The sequence below is a fragment of the Cotesia typhae genome, unplaced genomic scaffold, assembly GCF_013202065.1.
Source record: "Cotesia typhae breed Kobodo isofemale line unplaced genomic scaffold, CoteBio_Ctyphae contig_20, whole genome shotgun sequence".
Classification (NCBI taxonomy): domain Eukaryota; kingdom Metazoa; phylum Arthropoda; class Insecta; order Hymenoptera; family Braconidae; genus Cotesia; species Cotesia typhae.
This window is the reverse complement of record NW_027423725.1, coordinates 3,805,795-3,827,326: the sequence shown is the minus strand read 5'-3', so window position 1 is coordinate 3,827,326 and position 21,532 is coordinate 3,805,795. Positions and strand designations below refer to the sequence as shown.

The following is a 21,532-nucleotide window of genomic DNA, read 5'->3' as shown; positions in this document are numbered from 1 at the left end:
ACTGATGTATTAATTGCTTATCATTTTACCTAAAAGATCACAACAAAATTTCGTAAACAAAAACCTTTTTATCGTATGTTTTGTCTACAATGTATGTTAACTGTAACCAGTGTTACGGTTATTTAAGTGTATTTTACTTCAGGACCGCGATCTGCGCAGAATGACTTACCAAAAGAAATAATATCAGGGGCATTCCATGTGAAATAGAAAAATGGATAAAATTTTAAAATTTCTCTTTTTAAATTAGTCTTAATTTATTATTAAAAGTTGAAACACTAAATTTTTACTTATTCGAAAAATTTAATTATCCAGGCCACTAAACCTCGCGGATAAAGAATAATCGCCTAGATTTCGTTATAATTTTAGTCCACTGCCCTGGGATATTCCGCTCCCGTGTATTAATGATTGTCTTTGTTTTTAGTAGATCGATTAAATAATTTTCGGACAAAAGTTCCCACGTGTGCCAGTTAACTTGTTTTAATTACTTACAAATTTTACTGCAAAGATGGTCCTTTGTCCTTGATTGCCTTTGTAGGTGGTGGTATGAAATTACGCAGAATAGATGTTGATGGTTGATAAACGAAGATTAGTTATCGATAAAATTATGACAAAACTTTACTTTATTTCACTAAATCGGCACTTTGAATAAATTTATTATACTCGGTAACGAAGTACAATTAATTAGTTGTATGAATATTTTATTGATATTCGAGGTTATAGATGATTAATTATTGATAATAAACGCAATGATATTAGTTTAACACAAAATAATAATAGTAATAACAATATAAACTTATTAATTAAATAGTAGATTTGATAGATTTTAGTAATTTTGGTGAGTAGTCACCTATTAGTGGTAATAGTAGTATAGTAGTAGAAAAAAGTACTTGAGAATCTAGCGTGGTTGTTAACACCGGGAGATAGATCGAAGTGTCGATCACCGCTCAAGTATTGGGGTTTGTGACCGCTTTCCCCTCCTCGTGTCGTCTTGTGACGTCACGGGACTACCAAATTATTTTAGCTAGTGTCGGTAACGAAAATTTCGGGTGGTAGTTCGCCAGGCTGATAAAGTCGGGACATTTTGTAGTATTACAAAGTCTACATTTTACTAATAAATATAAAAAATTCTTGGGGAATATTGATAATGTTGTAGTAGTCTAATTCTTTAATTTAACAATTTATTCAATTGATAACTATATCCTTTACAACACTCGAATGAAGTTAATTAAGTTTTATAATAATTAGACAATCCCGTAGAATATAGTTATCTGTAAGCTGATACAATAATTAAAGTTTATTATAAGTCTACGTATCAAGGTGGTACTCCGCGATTACAATATTATGATACGTTAAGTATGGGAAAAGGACCAGTTGTCATAAACCACTGATGCGCGTATCTCAGAGGCTGAGGAAAATCTGCCTCGTGCCCCCTTGACTCTCGAGGGTGTTAGTTTTCCTAACACAGCGTTGTTCTTGGGGTCTCGTGACGTCATGAGCCCCTTGGATGCCGGGGAAGGGATTTTATGGCCCAAAGAGTACGGTGGTTGACGGAAAAATTTGAGAGTGGAAAAGTACTCCCACATTCGGCCTCTCCTGACCACGCAAGCCGTCCTCGGCTTTGACTACCTGGATCTGAAAAATTCATCCAAACAAATCCTCATTAATGACCCGATCAGGGTAATAAAAGTTACAAGAAGGTAACTATCGCCGCTCAATCCACACTCCTCTAGTCAGAGTGATCATCTCTACCCAAGAGCGTGAATTGACCCGCAATAGCGACCAAGTGGCGCCTAGGGATAGGATAAGTTAGGATTCTCAACCATTCCAGGGCCTTACCCCGTGAAGCCTTCCGTGTTTACCAAACGGTTCGGTTCACGGATGCCTGTTCAGGATGAGACCTCAGTTAGGTATCCACATACTGAGTTGTCTGAGCCTAGCGCTAGAGTGTACGTCCCTGAAGACTATTGACTGAAGCCCAGCATGACACTCTAACTAGCGGCCAACTGGTCCAACCTAGGCCAGCGTCCTCCGAACCTGCCTTGACCAATGGCCAGGAACCAAGAGGGCAACTGACTCGGTAAAACAGTCCACGCCTAACTGGCCTCGGACTTTCATAGTATTTCCCGACAGTGACAAGCTGCCGGGCTCTCAAAAGTCCCAGACTTGGCGAAAATAGTCGTGCCTGACGCCTGGAACCTCCATAGTATCTCCCGACAGTGACAAGCTGCCGGGCTCTCAAAAGCTCCAGACTTGGCGGTAGGTGAGATCGAGCATCCACTGCCATGACTAATTGACCCCAGTGGCTCGGAGTTCTCAGAAAAGACCAGCACGGTTACTGAATCCGGGCAACCCAACTCGTCGTTGGTCCCATGGGAGTCAGCTCACCGTCGAGCATTCTGGAGACCTATTATGGATCCTAAACGCCAGAGTACTCGCTGTTGTTCCGGTCACCCTTCTTGGTCGATCAAATGACCCAAAGGCACGTTTCTGAGACCTGCAAACTACCAACATTGATTAAAAATCATAATCTCACCATAATTTATTCCAGTGCGTTGAAGGATATCCATCTTTTCATCCTGTCAACCGCTACGACAGTCTTTTGTCCCCTGGATTTCTGCATCTCCCGCAAATCTTGACCTCATATCGGTCATTGGGCAGCACTGCAGTGACCTTGAATGGACCCTTAGACTTAGCGACTAATTTGTTGCTTTGTCCAGTCGCGACTGGATTGGTAGCAACCACAACGATGTCGCCGACAGTGTACTGTGGTGGTTTGGACCGCTTGGCGTCAAACCTGGCTTTCTGCTTTCCTTGTTCAACTCCCGTAGCTGCTTTTGCCTGCTCCCTCATCTCTCTGAGGTCTAGGGCATCCAACGAGCTCTGAATTGAACCTAAAAGAACAGAATCTGCCATACTGCGGGGCCTGTAACCAAGTAAAAGTTGAGCTGGAGTTTTCTGTGTAGTCCGATTGGTAGCACTATTGATACCGCTCTGGACGGTCTTCACAAATTTATCCCATTGGTCTTCAGCTGCCCCAGCACTGGAAGTAGCTAATGAATTCAGCAACGTGCGATTCATGCGTTCGCACTGTCCATTCGCCCTTGGTGTTGCCACTGCATTGAGGACGTGCTTGATGTTGTATTCTTTACAGAAGCCATCAAACAGCTGTGACGTAAAACTCGTGCCTCTGTCACTGATGATCCTCGAGGGGACTCCAAAAAGTGAAAACAGTTGGGTCAGTGCTCGAATGACCCACTTAGCTTTAACGTCCTTCACTGGTTCCAGAATACAAAATTTAGTAAACCCGTCAACTATAGTTAGTATCTGGGTATTGCCTCGTTTACTTTTAACAAACGGACCCACATGGTCGATGTGTATTGTGTGGAAAGGAAGGGCGACCTTCTCTATGGGGTGTAACATGCCAGGCTTGCGGCCAGAGGTAGACTTATAATACAGACATTGTAAGCATGCAGTAACGTATTTTGAAACAAATCTCTTCATGCCTTTAAACCAATAATGTTCGCGCAGTTTCTCAAGAGTCTTATCAATTCCGAGGTGTCCCTGATCATCATGACACATTTTCACGACATGGAACCGAGAAGCTCGTGGTACTAACCATCTATTACCGTTCTCGGTTCTCCGGAAAACTACTCCATTCCTAAGGTCATAGATTTCAAAATAATGTTTGGTACTCGCTTGACTATCTCCCGATTCCAGGATCTTCATGATTGTCTCAATGTCGGGGTCTTGTATTTCAGCAACTTTGATCCACTCACTGGGAGTGACATCGATAGCTAAACATTCGATGGGATACCGACTTAAATAATCAACATGCGCTCCTTGAGCGCCAGGTCGATACACAATGTCGAAATTGTAGTCTTGTAGATATACCCACCATCTGGCAACACGTGGTTGTATGTCCTTCTTTACAGCTGTGGCCCGCACAGCACTACAGTCAGTGACTACAGTGAAGTTTATCCCTATCAGGTATACGCGAAAGGTTTTGAGAGCTGCAACGACCGCAAGAGTTTCCAAGTCGTACGAATGATATTTTTGTTCTATTGGTGTTGTTTTACGACTATAATAGGAAACAACTTTCTTTTCATTCCCATGCTTCTGCATGAGTATGGCTCCAAGACCCATTGAACTAGCGTCTGTGTGGACCTCGGTTTCGAGGGTCGGGTCATAAATAGCGAGAACGGGTCTTGTTGTTAATATTTCCTTTACTTCGTTTATGACTTCAGTATGTTTTTCAGTCCAAACCCATGGACTGTTTTTCTTCAATAAGTCTGTTAGTGGCGAGACTTTTTGAGCGAAGTGTTTAATAAATTTCCGGAAGTATCCCGCAAGGCCAAGGAATGAACGTACTCCTTTTACGTCTTTGGGGATTTCTGCGTTTTTAACGGCTTCGATTTTATGAGCGCCTGGACGAACTCCATCCCTGGATACTTCCCGGCCCAAATAGTCGATCTTTGTTTGAAAGAACTTACACTTATCTAAATTGAGCGTAAAGTTGTAATTTCTAAGTGCTTTCAAAACAAGCCTTAGGTTTTTGAAAGCCTCTGCTATGCTTGAGCCTATAACCAGAATGTCGTCGACATACACAAGAGCTATTGTAAATCTCAGTTCTCCAAGAGCAGTGTTTATGGCTCTTTGGAAAACAGCGGGTGCATTCTTTAATCCAAACGGCATACGTAGAAATTCGTAATGACCATCTGGAGTTACAAATGCAGTCACTTTAACAGAGTCTTTATCCATAGGAATCTGGTAAAATCCGGATTTCAAGTCGAGTGTTACATAATATGCGACTCCGCTTAATCGATCGATCTGGTCATCTATATGAGGAATAGGATGAGGATCAACAATGGTAACCGTATTAACTCCTCGAAAATCGATACACATGCGGATATCTCCTCCGGACTTATGGCGAACCACTATTGGGCTTGCATAAGGCGAATGACTTTCCCGAATAATTTCCCCGTCCAATAGTTCCTTGACTAGGTCTTTAACTTTGTTACGCTCGTCGTAAGATAACCGTCGTGGTGCTGAATGAACAGGTGCGTCAGTTGTCAGCCGGATCTTCATAGTTGTCCCATTGGCTTTGCCGATTTCTCTCATGTTGAGCGCGATACAGTCCCGGAATTCGTTTAAAAGATTTACGAGTTTGTTTTGCGTATCTTCATCCACTCCCGGGCAGCAAACATCAGTTATTCCTATCTTTCGCTTGCCGGAGTCAACCATGTGTACTTCAATGGTGTCCCTGATGATCTGTATACCGGCGGCGTCTACGATAGCTTTGACTCGGGGTTTTCTGAGGATGTCGCGGCCAATAAGGATGTCCCTTGATAGCTGATCGTCAGGGACCACGTACGCTTTTAGTTTGAAGGTAATGTCGTTGATCTTGAGCTTCAGTTTTGCTCTCGCGATTGGGGTTACCACGGACTGATTAAACGCGGACAGTGTTTCTTGAGTTGGTCTTAGCTTTAGTCCTAAAGAGCGAGCCTCGCGGTCTCGTATGACTGAACAATCGCTACCCAAATCAACCATACACTCCTTTCCTTGTTCATTCACGACGCATGTTACTATCGGTTTGTTAACTTCGACTGAGCATACATCTAGTCATGCACAGATTTCTTCTTCCTGGCTTCATCCCGTCGCTTGGTGAAGCAGTCTTTCTCCGAGTGGTTTGGCTTTTTACAATAGCCACACAGGTCCTCATCCGATGATTGCTTGTTGGATTTCGGATTTCTTGGCTTGGTATTATCTCCCTCTGGGCAGTTGTAGCGTTGGTGACCAGATTTGCCGCACCCGTAACAAACGTTTCTTGATTTCTCTTCCCGAGTTTTGACTTTACTGGAGTCCCGCGCGTGTGACTTTTTCGCGTCTTTACTCCTATCTTTTAATTTATGCGTAGTTTCATAATTCGCGAGACGCTCATTCAGTTCCGCAACAGTTTGGAATTTATGAGTCATCAAAGTAGTGCGGATCGAATCATCTTGAATCCCCCCAACTACGCACGAAACTAATTTGTTCTCCGGTATCTCGAGCTTCAATTTCTTTAATTTACCTATTTTAAGGAAAGAGTACGCGACAAGATCATGACCCGCGGCGCATTCGAAATTCGCGGCTTCTTTAAATAATTTGCTGTATTTCGACTCGCCCGGAAACTGCTCGGCAATTAATGAAGAGAATGTCCCCCACGTTAACTGCGAATCATGCAATTCTGTATACCAAAGTTTTGCATTACCTTTAAGCCTGCATGTCGCCATGTAAAGAGTTGTCCGCTCGTCCCATCCATAAAGTCTAGCGTGCGCGCTGACCTTAGCAATCCACTCCGCAGCAGATAGGTTGGTTTCCTTAGGATCAAACTCCGGGATCGCCTTCTCGTTGGTGAAACAGCCACCACTGGGTCTTGGTGAACGTGCTGTTTGTGCGAAACCCGAAAGGACCTCTGTGAGTTTCTCAATCATCAGGAGCTCACTGCTTCTGCTGCTGCTGGCCTCACTGTCAGTCTGTCGGTTATTTGGTACAGGTGGATCTAATCGAGAATTGGAAGAACCTCTCCCCTGAGGTGGTGATTCACAGTGACGGTGTGGTGATCGGGATCTATGACGATCTTTCCGGTAACGGTCACTTTCATGATCACGGTCCCGCCTTGACCTTCGGTCACGACTCATGATTTTTCCTCTATTGAAAATCACTATTCACCACCCTATTTACTGCACTATTCAATTATATGAGCACGATAGTGTATCCCACTTCTGACTCTGTAGTAGTCTAATTCTTTAATTTAACAATTTATTCAATTGATAACTATATCCTTTACAACACTCGAATGAAGTTAATTAAGTTTTATAATAATTAGACAATCCCGTAGAATATAGTTATCTGTAAGCTGATACAATAATTAAAGTTTATTATAAGTCTACGTATCAAGGTGGTACTCCGCGATTACAATATTATGATACGTTAAGTATGGGAAAAGGACCAGTTGTCATAAACCACTGATGCGCGTATCTCAGAGGCTGAGGAAAATCTGCCTCGTGCCCCCTTGACTCTCGAGGGTGTTAGTTTTTCTAACACAGCGTTGTTCTTGGGGTCTCGTGATGTCATGAGCCCCTTGGATGCCGGGGAAGGGATTTTATGGCCCAAAGAGTACGGTGGTTGACGGAAAAATTTGAGAGTGGAAAAGTACTCCCACAATGTTCATAAAAAAAAATTACATTTTCTAACAAATTGTAAAAATTTTTATCCCATAATGTTACTTAAAATTAAGTTGATTTTTTAATGGACTATATCATTATATTCGAAAGTCAATATTTTTATGCTTTTCTATGTAATACATTTATTATAATATTCTATGTATTAAGTATTATTTTTTGAAAATTGCCATTTTGCCATTAGATTTGCTATAAAATAAAATGAAGTATCTATTTATCGATCATAATCAATATAAATGCATTTTTTTTCTGTCAGGAATGCATAGATTATGAGCGACAGCAATAAAATTCGGTTTGCATGCACAATGAAAATCACCGCAAACAGAATTTTCTGCCATGCATTGATTATCTCTCCAACAATATCCATTCAAAATAGGAAAACATGTTGATAGACTCATTGCCATATTATGCGAATCACAAACACATTTGTGAGTGGGTGTACACTGTGCATGCCATGAATCACTGCACTCAGTAACATTGGTACAAGTATTTATCAGGTTCGCTGAAAATCAAAATTAGACATCAATACACTCATATTCATATTTACAAAAAAAAATGTTCTCACTTTCAAAACATTGGCTCGCAGACATTGCAGTGAAGTCAGGTTTGCATTGACATTTATTATCTATACATTGGAATATCTATTGAAATATATCCCAAATCGCAATAAAATAAACCAATCTTCATGCAGTGAGAATGCGGAATAGTAAGATAGTCGTAAATAATCGAGCACGTTTGAACTAGAGAAACTAAGTTAAAAAAAAAATTATTGTTCTTCCTTAATTAATTATTATAACATGACGATATTAGATAGTTTGATGAATCTGAATATGCTTGCCTTTAAAAATGTATTTTATAACCGAAAATAATTTAAATTAAATGGTAACTCGTCTAAAATCTTCGTCTTAAATACTATAATACAGAATCTTTTATTAACTATCTTGTTTATGAATTGTTGAGTTTACCACGAACTCTGTCAAGTACTATGATCAAGAAATTCATCCGAGATCTATTTTATTAGGTATATAATTTGATAGTTCTGCATCGCGTTTTAGGTAAATAAAAAAAGTCTTAACTTACTTTCTGAAGATATACTTACTTTTCACACAGCGATCATTAGATTTAGCGGAAAAACTTTCATGAGTAGAGAAAGAATTCTTCTCTTTTTTGTTGGTAATTCTTGGTAAGCATTTGTCAAACACCACTTTTTCGAGTGTCGAACAGTGTACGGCTGTGTTCAACAGTGTCGTTGATGGAAAGCGCTTTATCGAGCACTGCGTTACACTGCGTCATTTTTTGTATTAATTGGAAAGCAACCATACTATTCTAACAAAATAAAATGTACCAACTTGAAAATAAAAAATCTGGAGCACCCTTGTGGAAATAAATCTCTGAAAAAACTCTTGAAAAGTCTTTATAACTCTGAATAAGACTTTTCGAAAGTCTTCACATCCCTAACTAAGTAGAGGAAAGATTTAATAAATAATTTATTAATAATAAATAATAAATAATAAATAAAGTCTTCAAAACTCTGCAAAACTCCTAAAAAGTTATATTTTTCCTGCAATTTCGGACTTTCTCAGAGAGTTATTAAGAATTGATAAGACTTATTCAGTTTTACAGGAAAAGAAGAGAATATTTCTTTTCAAAAAAATTACTTATCAGAATTAGAGAAAATTGAAAATAAACTATAAAAAAAGAATTAATGCATGTTTAAAAAAATTTTTTTAAATAATATTTTCATCACGAAAATACTTTGATAGGCATCGAATCAGTCACAGTTGAGCAAGTTAAAACATCAACAGCAAATGAAGTGCACTCGATGTTGGAAACAGATACTACTAAATGAGTAAATCTTCAATCGGTATTTAATTTGGACTATCAAATATTTAAGTCAATTTTCTAGGTAGGAAAGAATTTTCTATCCACACGCTGTCTGCTGGAATTAATTGATACTAAACAGATTTTAGTTAACGAATTTACAGTTAGAACCTTTGAGTGTTCTTAGATTCTAATAGGTGGCGTGTGGTAAGTCTTATCAAGTCTTAATAACTCTTTGAGAAAGTCCGAAATTGCAGGGAAAATTTAACTTTTTAAGAGTTTTGCAGAGTTTTGAAGACTTATTAAGTCTTTCCTTTACTTAGTTAGGGATGTGAAGACTTTTGAAAAGTCTTATTCAGAGTTATAAAGACTTTTCAAGAGTTTTTTCAGAGAATTATTTGCACAAGGGCAGAGTAACTATCCGGAGAGGATCTCAGGCGTCAAATGGAAACGGATTAACTCTCATACTCGAAGTGGTATACTATTCGCAGAAAATTGAACAGTACCAACTTCGAAATAAAAAATTCGACCGAAATTAGTAAAATCTCTCGTAGTATCAAAAAACTCGAGAGCGAAAATTTTATGAATTAAGATAACGCAAAAAATAAAAAAAACTATATAATTATTACTGTTTTACAGGAAGAACTAATAATTAAACTATTTAAAGCGCATGACAAGTGTTGACATGTATACAGTAATAAAATAAATCAAGTTGAAAATAGAGTGAGGTTATGTTGACATCTGACTTGAGAATAGAGGCACTGTAGCCTCACGCCTACACGTTCACACACATTTTATGTGTGTTGTTGAACGTGTACTTGGCTTGAGACACGACAGTGCCTCCGGATACCCGATCGTAGTTTCAAATAAATGTTTTGCCTATTAGCTTCCAATACATTTTTTGTAAAATTACAATAGAAATTTTTAACAGTGTAGTATTTTAACTAGGAAATGTATTACTTTACTGAACAGTCCATGAAATATAAATGAAAATGCTTTCACCTGCCGATAAGAATTTCGAGACAAAAAAGCTTCCAAATTTGCGTCAGAATTTCTTTATCCGCAGATTACGAAACAGTACTTCACAAATACATATATTTTGAATTCAAAATTTACCTCTTTCTGTACAGAAAAAGTCATTTCTGGATTTTTTTATTTTGCATGAAAGGTTGTCATCGCAACATGGTTGTGGAGAATAAGGATGACACTAAAAAAATCATTTGAATTATGATAATGTTTAGTCTGAAAATAATTAATCTATGATAATTATACATAAAGAAAGTTACAATTTTAATATATTTAGCACACTTATGACTGAAAGTGGTGTTATTGTAATCTCCATTCATTGAACAGACGTTCACTGTCAAAAATAGTAGAATTAAAAGTGAAATAACAAATGAATTTTGTATTATCATCTTAAATTTTAATGATGGAAAATTTTTCTTTTGAGCACTAATTTTTTTTTTTTAAAACTTATAACCAGATATTTTAGTTCCACAAACGATTGGACTAGTACCAAAAATGACTTCTTAATAACTCAAAAAAAGAAATTAGTGATAATTCGAACATAAGAACCGTATACTGAGCCAATCGAGACTTATTATCAGAACTGCTATAAAGTCTATTTTAGTATCTTATTAAGCAATAACACTTAATTGACATTTTATTGTCATTAAATCTCAAGGTCAACAATTTGTCTCTTTAAAAGAACATACATTATAATTGCTTTACTCTGATAAATATTTTGATAAAAATTAATCTTCGATTTCATAAATATTTCGATAGAAATTCTTTTATTTTGCGTAACTTCTCGCTATTGATGATTAATGGTTTTTAAAAATAGAAATATAATTATTCGGATCGATTTTAAGAATACATACATACATACAGACACGGTGATGTCACCGCAAGGATAGTCGGGAAAATTTTCTACGACCACGAATCGTCGAGATCTGATAAAAACTTGCTTTTCAAAAAAAAGGGGTAAAACCAAAAACTTTCCGATTTTTTGAAAATTTTAATTTTTTTAGCGAGAAGTTAAAATCTGAAAACACTCCAATATGCTTCGAATTATAATTAATGCCATACCGATTGTTATGTCGTATAGATTTCATAACCTTATAAATTATAATTGTACAAGGAAAATAATTTTCTTATTCATAAAAATAAAAGAATATGTAAATAACAAACGAAGTAAATCAGAAATTATTATTAAATGAGAGATATTGAATATTGTTGCTGCAATAAACAAAAAGATAAGAAACTTTATGACGTCTAAGTATATTCATCCGTTGTGAACTGTGAGTGATCAAGTGGAAATGAACTGTATATAAAAGCAATAAAAAAAACTGGGAATCCTCGCCGCTGTCTCGAGCCGGAGTTCCCAATCCCCACTACTGCTCTTAGTATTTCTTCTGACAGACGATTTATACTATGAGTGATTCCCCGTATGCAAATAAGCAGAATAAAATGAAGTATATAAGCTTGCATAGTCGATACTTTGATCACAGTTTTCCAGTTCTTGCAGAATTGAAATTAATTACTACATTAGTAAATAAATTACGAGATTATTGCGAAGTTAAAGTTATCTATCAATATGAAAATCATTTGTCTTCTACTTACCGTAATATTTGCGATTGTTTCAAGCGAACCTGGACTTGGTATCAAGAATGGCCACCAACCTCCTCTTTTAATAGTAAGTAAAATAAAATTAATAAGAAAAAAATATGAATAATTGAAGATTCTATCATAGTAACACTGTTAAATAATTAAAAATAATTAGCTTGCCGAAAATGATTGAATGAACTTACTTATGTGACAGAATCGTCCAAAACCACCGTCTAACCCTTTGCGTTACCGTCGATCACCTGAGCCTCAAGGGTCAATTGTTTTCCAGGGACAGAAACCTTTGAGTGGGCCAGAACGTAGACCTACATGGAACTTGGACTATCAGCATAATATCTATCAAGGCAAAAATGGACAGATAAGTGCTGGAGGCGGTGCTTTGAAGCTTCCTGGACAACACGTTCAACCCCATATTGGTGTTCAAGGAACTTGGAGATTCCGTCGATCACCTGAGCCTCAAGGGTCAATCGTTCTGCAGGGACAGAAACCTTTGAGTGGGCCAGAACGTAGACCTACATGGAACTTGGACTATCAGCATAAGATCTATGAAGGCAAAAATGGACAGATAAGTGCTGGAGGCGGTGCTTTGAAGCTTCCTGGACAACACGTTCAACCCCATATTGGTGTTCAAGGAACTTGGAGATTCCGTCGATCACCTGAGCCTCAAGGGTCAATTGTTCTTCAGGGACAGAAACCTTTGAGTGGGCCAGAACGTAGACCTACATGGAACTTGGACTATCAGCATAATATCTATCAAGGCAAAAATGGACAGATAAGTGCTGGAGGCGGTGCTTTGAAGCTTCCTGGACAACACGTTCAACCCCATATTGGTGTTCAAGGAACTTGGAGATTCCGTCGATCACCTGAGCCTCAAGGGTCAATCGTTCTGCAGGGACAGAAACCTTTGAGTGGGCCAGAACGTAGACCTACATGGAACTTGGACTATCAGCATAAGATCTATGAAGGCAAAAATGGACAGATAAGTGCTGGAGGCGGTGCTTTGAAGCTTCCTGGACAACACGTTCAACCCCATATTGGTGTTCAAGGAACTTGGAGATTCCGTCGATCACCTGAGCCTCAAGGGTCAATCGTTCTGCAGGGACAGAAACCTTTGAGTGGGCCAGAACGTAGACCTACATGGAACTTGGACTATCAGCATAAGATCTATGAAGGCAAAAATGGACAGATAAGTGCTGGAGGTGGTGCTTTGAAGCTTCCCGGACAACACGTTCAACCACATATTGGTGTCCAAGGAACTTGGCGCTTTTAATAAAATGAAAAAGTTACCTCAATAACCACGCAGTAGCAAATTGAGATTCATTTGTTGATGTATTTTGGTGTCGATGTGCGTCATAGATTTTAGGTTAATTGAATGAAAAGTTAAAACGCTTTACTGACCTTCAAACTGCATGCAGAATGACCGTAAGTATCGGATTCCCAGTTTCATTGATGAAACATCGGATGAATTAAAGCTCAGCCTTTAATCTATATATTGATTTTATTTTCCTGCTTACTGACAGTACATTTAGTCTTTTTAACGTTTATTGACAGTCTGATACCAATTAGCAATTATACTGATACCAAAATCAGCGTTAGAAAATTGGCATCAATTTTATAGCAACATTTAGAAACTCATGGTTATTGCAGATTCTACAGTATAACTCCACCTACATCATACTCACTAGATATAATTATTTATTTACAATTTCATATGAATTATAGTGATGTTTAAATTGATAACTTATTGCTGCCTTACATTAAATAAATCTTATACTCACGAAAACTGAATATTAATGGCTTATTATTTTACCTCTGAGATCACAACTTGCACATTGATTTTATTCTATCAAAATTTGTTCGTCCTTTTGTCTGGGATTTAAATCTTTTTCTACTAATTTACGATTTCCGGAAAGGATGTCAATTACTACATCTGGTTGGAATGAATCTTCTAAGACTCTTAACTGTCGGTAGAATAGAAAGTCTGTGCTAGATCAGTCTTTGTAACTTTTTAGCGGTGTAAGTTATCAACTGACTTCGCATATCAAGAGATCTTGTTCTTACCGACCGATGTAAAATACATTTACATTACAAAAATCTTATCACTAGTCTAAAACAACATTTTCAAAAGATAATGCTATAGGATGATTTCAAGTTAGCAGAATTATCGTCATATGCTTGATTGCTCGATGTTGTAGTACTTAGTAGAGAATTTAAATTTACTGTTCAGGTTTTTTTGTAATAACTCCAACGTTTCCAAACCGATTAATTTTACATCTCATATATTTTGCTCAGAATTTGATAAAAAAGCACTAAATACAGGAAATAACTTCAAAATTTTATAATTAGAATATATAATTAGAATGTAATTAGAATTATAATTAGAATATATTTTGATAAAGTGTGCGCGCGCGCGCGCGTGTGTGTGTGTGTGTGTGTGTGTGTGTGTGTGATTTTGAGAAATCTCAAAAATACCTCGAAAAAAAAATTTTTCACATGTGGTTTTTTTTAAATAACTTCTAAACGGTTCAACCGAGTGATTCTAAACACTTATCAGCTTTTAAATTCAAAACACCACGTTGATTGCTGCTGAGCCGATCGAAATCGGTTGATTTGTTCGAGAGATATGGTGAACAAAATAAAACCAAAAAAGTGTTTTTTCGGAATTACTCATTCGAACAATTCTAACTTTAAAATTCTTCAGGAGACTTAAAAAACTGCGTCAAATGCCGCCAACCTCGTAAGAATCACTTGATTAAGTTATTATGGTTTTAAAATTCAAAAAATAGCATTCTATGAAACTTCTATCCGACTTTTAAGATGAAAGAGCTCAGAAGCATAGAAGCAATAGAAAAGGCATTTTTTTGAGCTCGAAGAGCTCAAAAACATCATGAGTGCAACTTTAAGCGCTTAGATATGGAATTAGCGGGAAGTTGTAGGGATGGCCTTTAGGGCCACCGTTCTCCTAATTTTTTTATTTGTCGAAATCGTATTCGAACAATTTATTATGTTTGCTTTTATATGAAAAAAAATTTTAATTATTTTCAAAAATCGACAAAAATGCGTTGAAACGGACTAGAACTGATGTATTCAACAAATGAGTAAACATATAAAATATTGTTCATAAATATTTCCAGCCGAAAAAATCTGAAGTAGAATTTTTCTTATCCTTTCATCAAAAATGCCTAAAAAATTGATCACATTAAAATCGGTTGGCAACGAAAAAACGATAACAATCAGATAAATAGAACAATGGTAAATCATTGGACATGTAATGGTAATGGCGTCAACCTGCCATAACGTGACCCGGAAATAAATCTCAACGACCAAGGTACCGATCGAGAGTACAATGATCTTGATTATGTGCCCGGGAATCACGATTGGGCTTAACTTTATCTTCATAAAACTTTTTTATTCATTTTAAACTTTTACCTGCTCCCCACTTCTGTTTATTTTTTGATACTAGCAGAGTTGTATTTATTTCACTTCAAGAATATTCAACAATAATGTACCATGTCGATCTCATTAAAAGACATAAAGACTGCGCAAAATCAACATTCAAATCTTAACGCATTTTCACGCGCGTTTGCTGCAATGCATGCTTGATTGTAAAATTTATTGTTATTATTTTTATGTCTTATTAACGCGATAAGAGAATATATGATATAATATAATGTAAATTGTGATAATATAAAACATTTGAGAAGCGTGTAACAACATACAATTGTCGCGACACTGAGGCGCCTCCTGTCACTGTGTCAGTCAACCTACGCGAAAATCACTCTGACAATGTACTTTCATTGCTCCATGATCCAGAAAGAAAATTTTCCTGTTCATATATTTGTATATAGGTCGTAGGTTGATAAAATACTTTGCTGAGTTGGCACACGACAAGGATCAAGTTACATTGCTAACGTTCGAGGTTAATAAATAATTTTGTTCTATGGAGGGTAGAGGTAAGGAGAACCATCTCTATATATCAAAAAGTGTCCACGGAAAACAGCAAATTAAGATGACGCCACTGTAGCAAGTGGAAAGTATTTAAAAATAGCGCCACAAATAATTAGAGTAGGATACTAGATTAAAAAAGGAAAGAAAGACTTCCTCTTTGTAACCGCGCTTTTTACAAAAATGTTCATTATTTACATTAAAATCAATCAGGAATAAAATAAAATTAATAATTAATTCAAATAAACCAATTTGTTACCCAAAAGCCCTGTCGATAAAGAAAAATGGAAACGTATTTGATACAATTCAACGAAAAAATTTCTGAATCCATTTGAATGATTTTTTTTAATCAGGGATTTTATAACAAGATAAAAGTCATTTATTGATTAATTTTTTAACATTATATAACATATAGTATAACATTTTTTCTTTAAAAATAAGTCGTACATTCAAGAAATTAATTTTTCATTTTTTCTATTCATTTTGTTTTCGTTTTTGCTGCGTCGTAGCGCTTATTTTCTGATTTCGCTAAAAAATGCGCTCGCATTACAATATAAATGTCAATAATCTTAACAGTTAATTCTTTTTCATGAATAAAGCACCCAACTTTTATCAAGTACTCTTTTTTAAGTTCATCTGATATTTGAGTAATGGTTTCTAGGTTTGTCAAATTTTTGCTTACAGCTCTTAAAACACACTTCTCTAATTGTTTGGTCAGTTCAAATAACTCTTCGCTAGGATAAATAAGCCCACCACATAAATCCATTTTCAGAATTACATCGTTTCTATGTAATCGTTGGCCATCTCTTGGATTCATATGAATATTTTGTAAGCAATCTGAACATTTCACAATTTTTTGCAATTTGCGACTTATGTAACCCGCAATGTATGATTGCACGGCATCACTGGTTACTGCCTCATTATAATCATGATCTTCATCAATTGAAGAATTTTCCACTTGCGGTTCAGAATTTTGTAGCATGTCATCAATACCTTGAAGCCATAGCTGTCGCTCTAAATTTCAAGAAATTGACAGTTCAGGTTCGATTAAGCTTCTCAAAAGATTTTCCCCAGAAACATTACATCCTTTCGGAGGACGTATGAGTGAAAATGTAGAAGCCAATCTGTAAACTTGAGCAAACATTTTCGGATCAGGGTGATCATTTCCTCCACATGAATGTCGCATGACAGAAAAAAATCTCTGAAATAAAATATCAATGATAATTTTTAACATGTTATAATAAATGTAATATCGGGTATATATAGTAAGGTTAACAGTAATTCGGTAATATTAAGTTTTATTTAAAATATAATTGTTACAAGAGATGATTTTCTTCATACAACTATCCGCGTGAGTTAGGACTTAGGAACTATCTTATTTTTCCTTTTTTCAAAGGTCGAGACCCAAACTTGTCCCTTCTGGGACCATCGCCCATCCTTATCTAACTTACACACTAATTGCAAGAGTAATAAAACGACAGATGGTGAAGGATTAAACAATTTACAAAAATCTTGAGCGTCAAAAACATGACCTGAGTTTTATTACTCTAGCATCGCAGGGTCTTATTTTCAAAACTCTAAGTCTAAAATAAAATAAAATACTTTAACTAAAAAAAATATAAGCCTGAGAGAAGAAGAAAAAAAAAAGAGAAAAACACTTATACACATGCATACCACGACATTCCCGATACTACATAAATATAGTCAATAATAATGATATACAATTACCTCTAAAGGATCCTGTGATAACGTTGCTGTCATTAAATATTTAAATCCACATTCGGTTTTAAGCATATCTAGGATTTCAAGGGTAGCTCGCAACGTCACTTTCAAACCAAGTAAAGTGCTCTTCGATATGGGAATTTTTTTTTCTAAATTTTCCCAATTTTGCAAAAACTGCAGGAATTCTAAAATTGACTAAAAATTTGAGAGAGATGATTTAAAACGTAATTACGTAGAATGGCAAAGATTAATTGTACAAAGTTATTAATCTGTATCATCATTTATTGCCATTAGAGGCAGTTCACATGCTAAGAAAAATCTTCGCAGTTTTGACTTCACGGTGGAAATATTGTTTACGCGGAAGCATTCTAAAATAATTGTTTAAAAGATATGTACTAATTGAAAATATCCACTGTTATATTTATCACGAGTCCAATGTCTCCACTGTGTTTTTACTATGAAGTCAAGATCACAATGATAAATAAACTGGACCACAAATGCAATCACAGCAAAACAAAAATCAAGGATGAATCTAAAAATATTTTTTACTTAAGAAATCAACGATAAAACATTATTTTATTAGCCCATGTATTATGTTTTACTAAATAATTCTTACCTGTTTTTGACGACAATCTTCTCTTCCATACAGGGCATCTCTAGGTATGCGAGAAGTCATAGCTTGGATTAAATTAAAAACAAGATCTATGAACTTTTGTGCCGGAGTTGAATCTTTCAACTTATCACACATAGGTTGGTAATGAGCCATCGCGACAGATACCTCATGACCAAAAACCTATAATTAAAATAATAAAAAAATTATTGTAAATCTATTGAGAATAAAATTTTTAAAGTGTCTAAATATTTATCTTATTAGTTTATCAATCGAAAATAGTATGTAATAACATATTCAAGTATACATACTTCAGTTGCAAGAGGTACATTCATTACTTGAAAACCTTTTGGTTTCAAATGTGCAGGTGTTAATTTATAAGCTATTTTCATATTTGGTTGACGATAGTTTTCTTCCTCTAGAAGAGCTTCCCAATGTTTTTTTTTAACGATTCCATAGGGCATCTGAAAAATTTATAGCCTTAGTTAATTATATTATTCTGGATTGTCGGAAATAAACTTATATTTGAACGTTACCATGAATTCGCTAATCTTTTCATCTAAAGTTGATGTTCGGAAACATTTTACTAAATGATTAAAATCAGAAATCATCCACAAACGTCATGAACTATCTGAAGGGTGTTCACAGCTTATGTTATTTTCGTTCACTCCTAATATTTTCCATACCCCTCGGTTCCATGATGCACCGTCAATGACAACTGCGTCTATACAAATTCCGCTGTTTTCCATCAATATGATACACTCTAGAATAAGTTTGTGTAGTGGTTCACTTTTACAAGCACTTTTAGAGAGGAAGCAACCCAAAGCTTGAACCCATCGACCTTGAAAAAGGTACAAACTTAAAAACAAGAGCATGATTTGCAGTTTTATTTCTTAAGTCCTCTGGAGTGTGTTCACCCAAGTCAACAAATCCATTAAATTTCATTTCTTGAGAATCAAAATAAACACCCTCACTCAATTTCATCTCATCAACAAGAAGTACTCCACGTTTTTGACATTTATCCATTGATTCACATTTTTGCTGTAATCCTTGAAAAATAGCTGGCTGAAACCCGTAAGCTGAACTGCTTATTTTTCGTATAAATTTATTTAGTGTCTCAATACACGGTAATGGTAAAATATCTCTAGTACGTAAAAATTGATATGTTCTTCGGCTTTTTATGTGTATTAAAATACACTCGTAAATCCATTCTAATGTGTATCGCCGGCCTTTACAATTTTTCTTTTGAGCTGCGTCAAAGCATGAATTAACTACGCTCTGAAATGTTTTAGGTAACTTCATAATAGCTTTATTAACTGCAACTTTTGATTTCTGAGAACATTCAAATTTCGCCTGATACACTTTTTCTCTCAGCTTCATTTTCTGTAAATAATTAGTATTAAACTTAAAAAGAAAATTGTAAATGTTACATACTTAAAAGTTAATCCAAAAAAATTTGCCATTTTACGGAATTCATCAAACAGCATAACTAATAAACCTCGGTTGTAATAGAACGACATTCACCATTTGACATTAAAGTATTACTTATGCACAATTAACATTTCCTTCTTCATATCAAGTTATTAAATCCGAGATTAAATTAAAATTATTATCGTTTTAATCTGAAGAAGCTACTGAGTATAACATTTAATCAACACAAATATTATTTAAAAACTTTGTATTTATTGTCATTGTATTGTAAAATGTATAAAAAGGGTTCTATAAAATAATTAACAGCTATTAATTCTGTAAACGGAAATAAAAGCAGTATATAGCACAATTATTTTATAGGAATTAAAATATGTACAATTTGAAAAACAACAATTTTTAATTTTTTCGATATTAGGACGAATGTACAATTATTTTTTCAAAATTATAGCTATCTCGACGATATCATTAATATACAAATATATTCAAAAATTAAAAATGTAATATATGACAAATGGATGAAAAAAAACAATAATTTATGGGTCCACAAATGATAGTCGTTGTCAAAAAACCGTTGAAAAAGCACAAATTGTGTGGCTTTCCTGCAGGAGAAAAAAAATAATATCGTTAGATTTTACAGCTTCTTTTAATGTCTAAAATTTAAAACCATCACCGGATTATCTACACACAATAAAATCTAGCTTTAAAGTTTCTGGTATGTATATGTATAATAATTTACCGATATTTTTAAACATTTACATCGTTTTTGTAGATTTGAAGTACGACGTTTTTGAGAAATCGTATTTTCTAAAATATTTGAAGCAGAATTACAATTCTGTAAGCGATGTCGTAAAACTCTACAAGATTTACATCTTGGATTCGCTTGATTTCTTGTATAAGACTTGTCACCAAAAATTACACCCTTACAAGTTTGTGAAAACCTAAAATTTGATGTAATAATTAAAAAAGTTAATTATATTTTTACTCGTCATATAAGTATATTTCTTTGCTAATATAAAAATCGATTATACTTTTTTTTGTCTATTTGAGTACCAACGCATAATGACCATTTTTCTACGAATTTCAAGTACTCGTAGATGGTTTTGAATGAAAATATATTATCGTTTGTAGTCAATTCCTCATTCGTCGAAAAATAACCTATAATGTGTTTTCAATTAATTATTAGTATTAAAGAGATTGAGACAAATACAATTATTTTGCAAGAACTTACAGTAACAGATAAGTCTTTGTTTACTCGTAAATGGTTTACGATTTGCATAGTTTTACCATCCATCCGAAAGAATTCCAACCCTTCTGGTTTTTCAAAATACATCCAACCTTGCGGTAGCACAGAAGATTTCAGATTATCAAAAAATTTCTCGGTTGGCTGAGAAGTGACTTCAGGTTCTTTATCATTTTGTTGATCAGTATGAGTTTCTTCATTCAACTGCACTATTTCTAAATCGTGTTTACTTTGTGTAATCATATCCATAACTCTATCAGAGACTCTCTGATCAGCTAATAGTTCTTGTTGTTTAGATTTATTTTCATGTTTTAATTTTTCTTCAGATTTATTATGGTTAGAACTCGGTTTCTGTAGTTGATTTATAACATTTCCTTCAACGTCATGTATGGCTACAGGGAGAAACTGATGTTCGACCGTTGGCAGAGCTGTATCTCGTAATGTTTTTTTACCTGTTGGAAAAATCGTGATCTCCCCGTTAATGGTGAACATTTCGTACATTTTTATGTCCTCCTCTTTAAAATGTAAATGACAAATATAGTCAGTTTATTTATTTAATTTTTCCAGAGTCTAGAAGTTGATATAAACAAAAAATATTAATTGCCTAAATTATTAAGTATTATTAGGAACATGTTACATTTTTTTAATATTTTTCATCCATCAATAATAATAATGTCTATATTTTCCAAAAAACATTAAGACTTTAATTTTTTTAATCAACTTTTTGTATAATTTTCTTTTATTATAAAAATTAAAAAGTTATTTCACTGTTCACTTCGCTATTGTTAAATAATTAATAAAAATTTATTATACATACTGTTGGGCGAAAAATGATAGAGGTTGAGATATATCAATTCCGTTATTTTTTAATTTACGTCCACTTGAACAACTTTTCACTGAGCAAAGCTTTCCCATTAT

General features: G+C 35.2%; 2 protein-coding genes and 1 long non-coding RNA gene across 4 annotated transcripts; 1 reads left to right on the top strand and 2 right to left on the bottom strand.

Moving 5' to 3' along the window:
- Positions 1-1,502: 1,502 nt before the first annotated feature.
- LOC141538425 (uncharacterized) lies at positions 1,503-10,599 on the bottom strand. Its single transcript, XR_012481050.1, has 3 exons — positions 10,328-10,599; positions 10,158-10,248; positions 1,503-1,632 (listed from the first exon to the last, which is right to left on the bottom strand). It is a non-coding gene; the product is annotated as an uncharacterized LOC141538425 (long non-coding RNA).
- A 943-nt stretch (positions 10,600-11,542) lies between these two features.
- Positions 11,543-13,454, top strand: LOC141538421 (acaloleptin A-like). Of its 2 annotated transcripts, none has more exons than XM_074259860.1 (2): positions 11,543-11,736; positions 11,938-13,454. In XM_074259860.1, exons 1-2 carry the CDS (start codon positions 11,638-11,640, stop codon positions 12,934-12,936), a joined length of 1,098 nt encoding a protein of 365 aa, XP_074115961.1. In that variant the 5' UTR covers positions 11,543-11,637; the 3' UTR covers positions 12,937-13,454. The 2 variants fall into 2 exon arrangements, with proteins under 2 accessions (XP_074115961.1, XP_074115960.1); XM_074259859.1 differs by having other exon boundaries at positions 11,863-13,454.
- Positions 13,455-15,967: 2,513 nt separating this feature from the next.
- LOC141538007 (uncharacterized) lies at positions 15,968-19,143 on the bottom strand. The gene is made up of 5 exons (XM_074259260.1): positions 18,480-19,143; positions 18,255-18,407; positions 17,950-18,126; positions 17,340-17,528; positions 15,968-16,812 (listed from the first exon to the last, which is right to left on the bottom strand). Exons 1-5 carry the CDS (start codon positions 18,552-18,554, stop codon positions 16,633-16,635), a joined length of 774 nt encoding a protein of 257 aa, XP_074115361.1. The 5' UTR covers positions 18,555-19,143; the 3' UTR covers positions 15,968-16,632.
- Between the last annotated feature and the right edge of the window lie 2,389 nt (positions 19,144-21,532).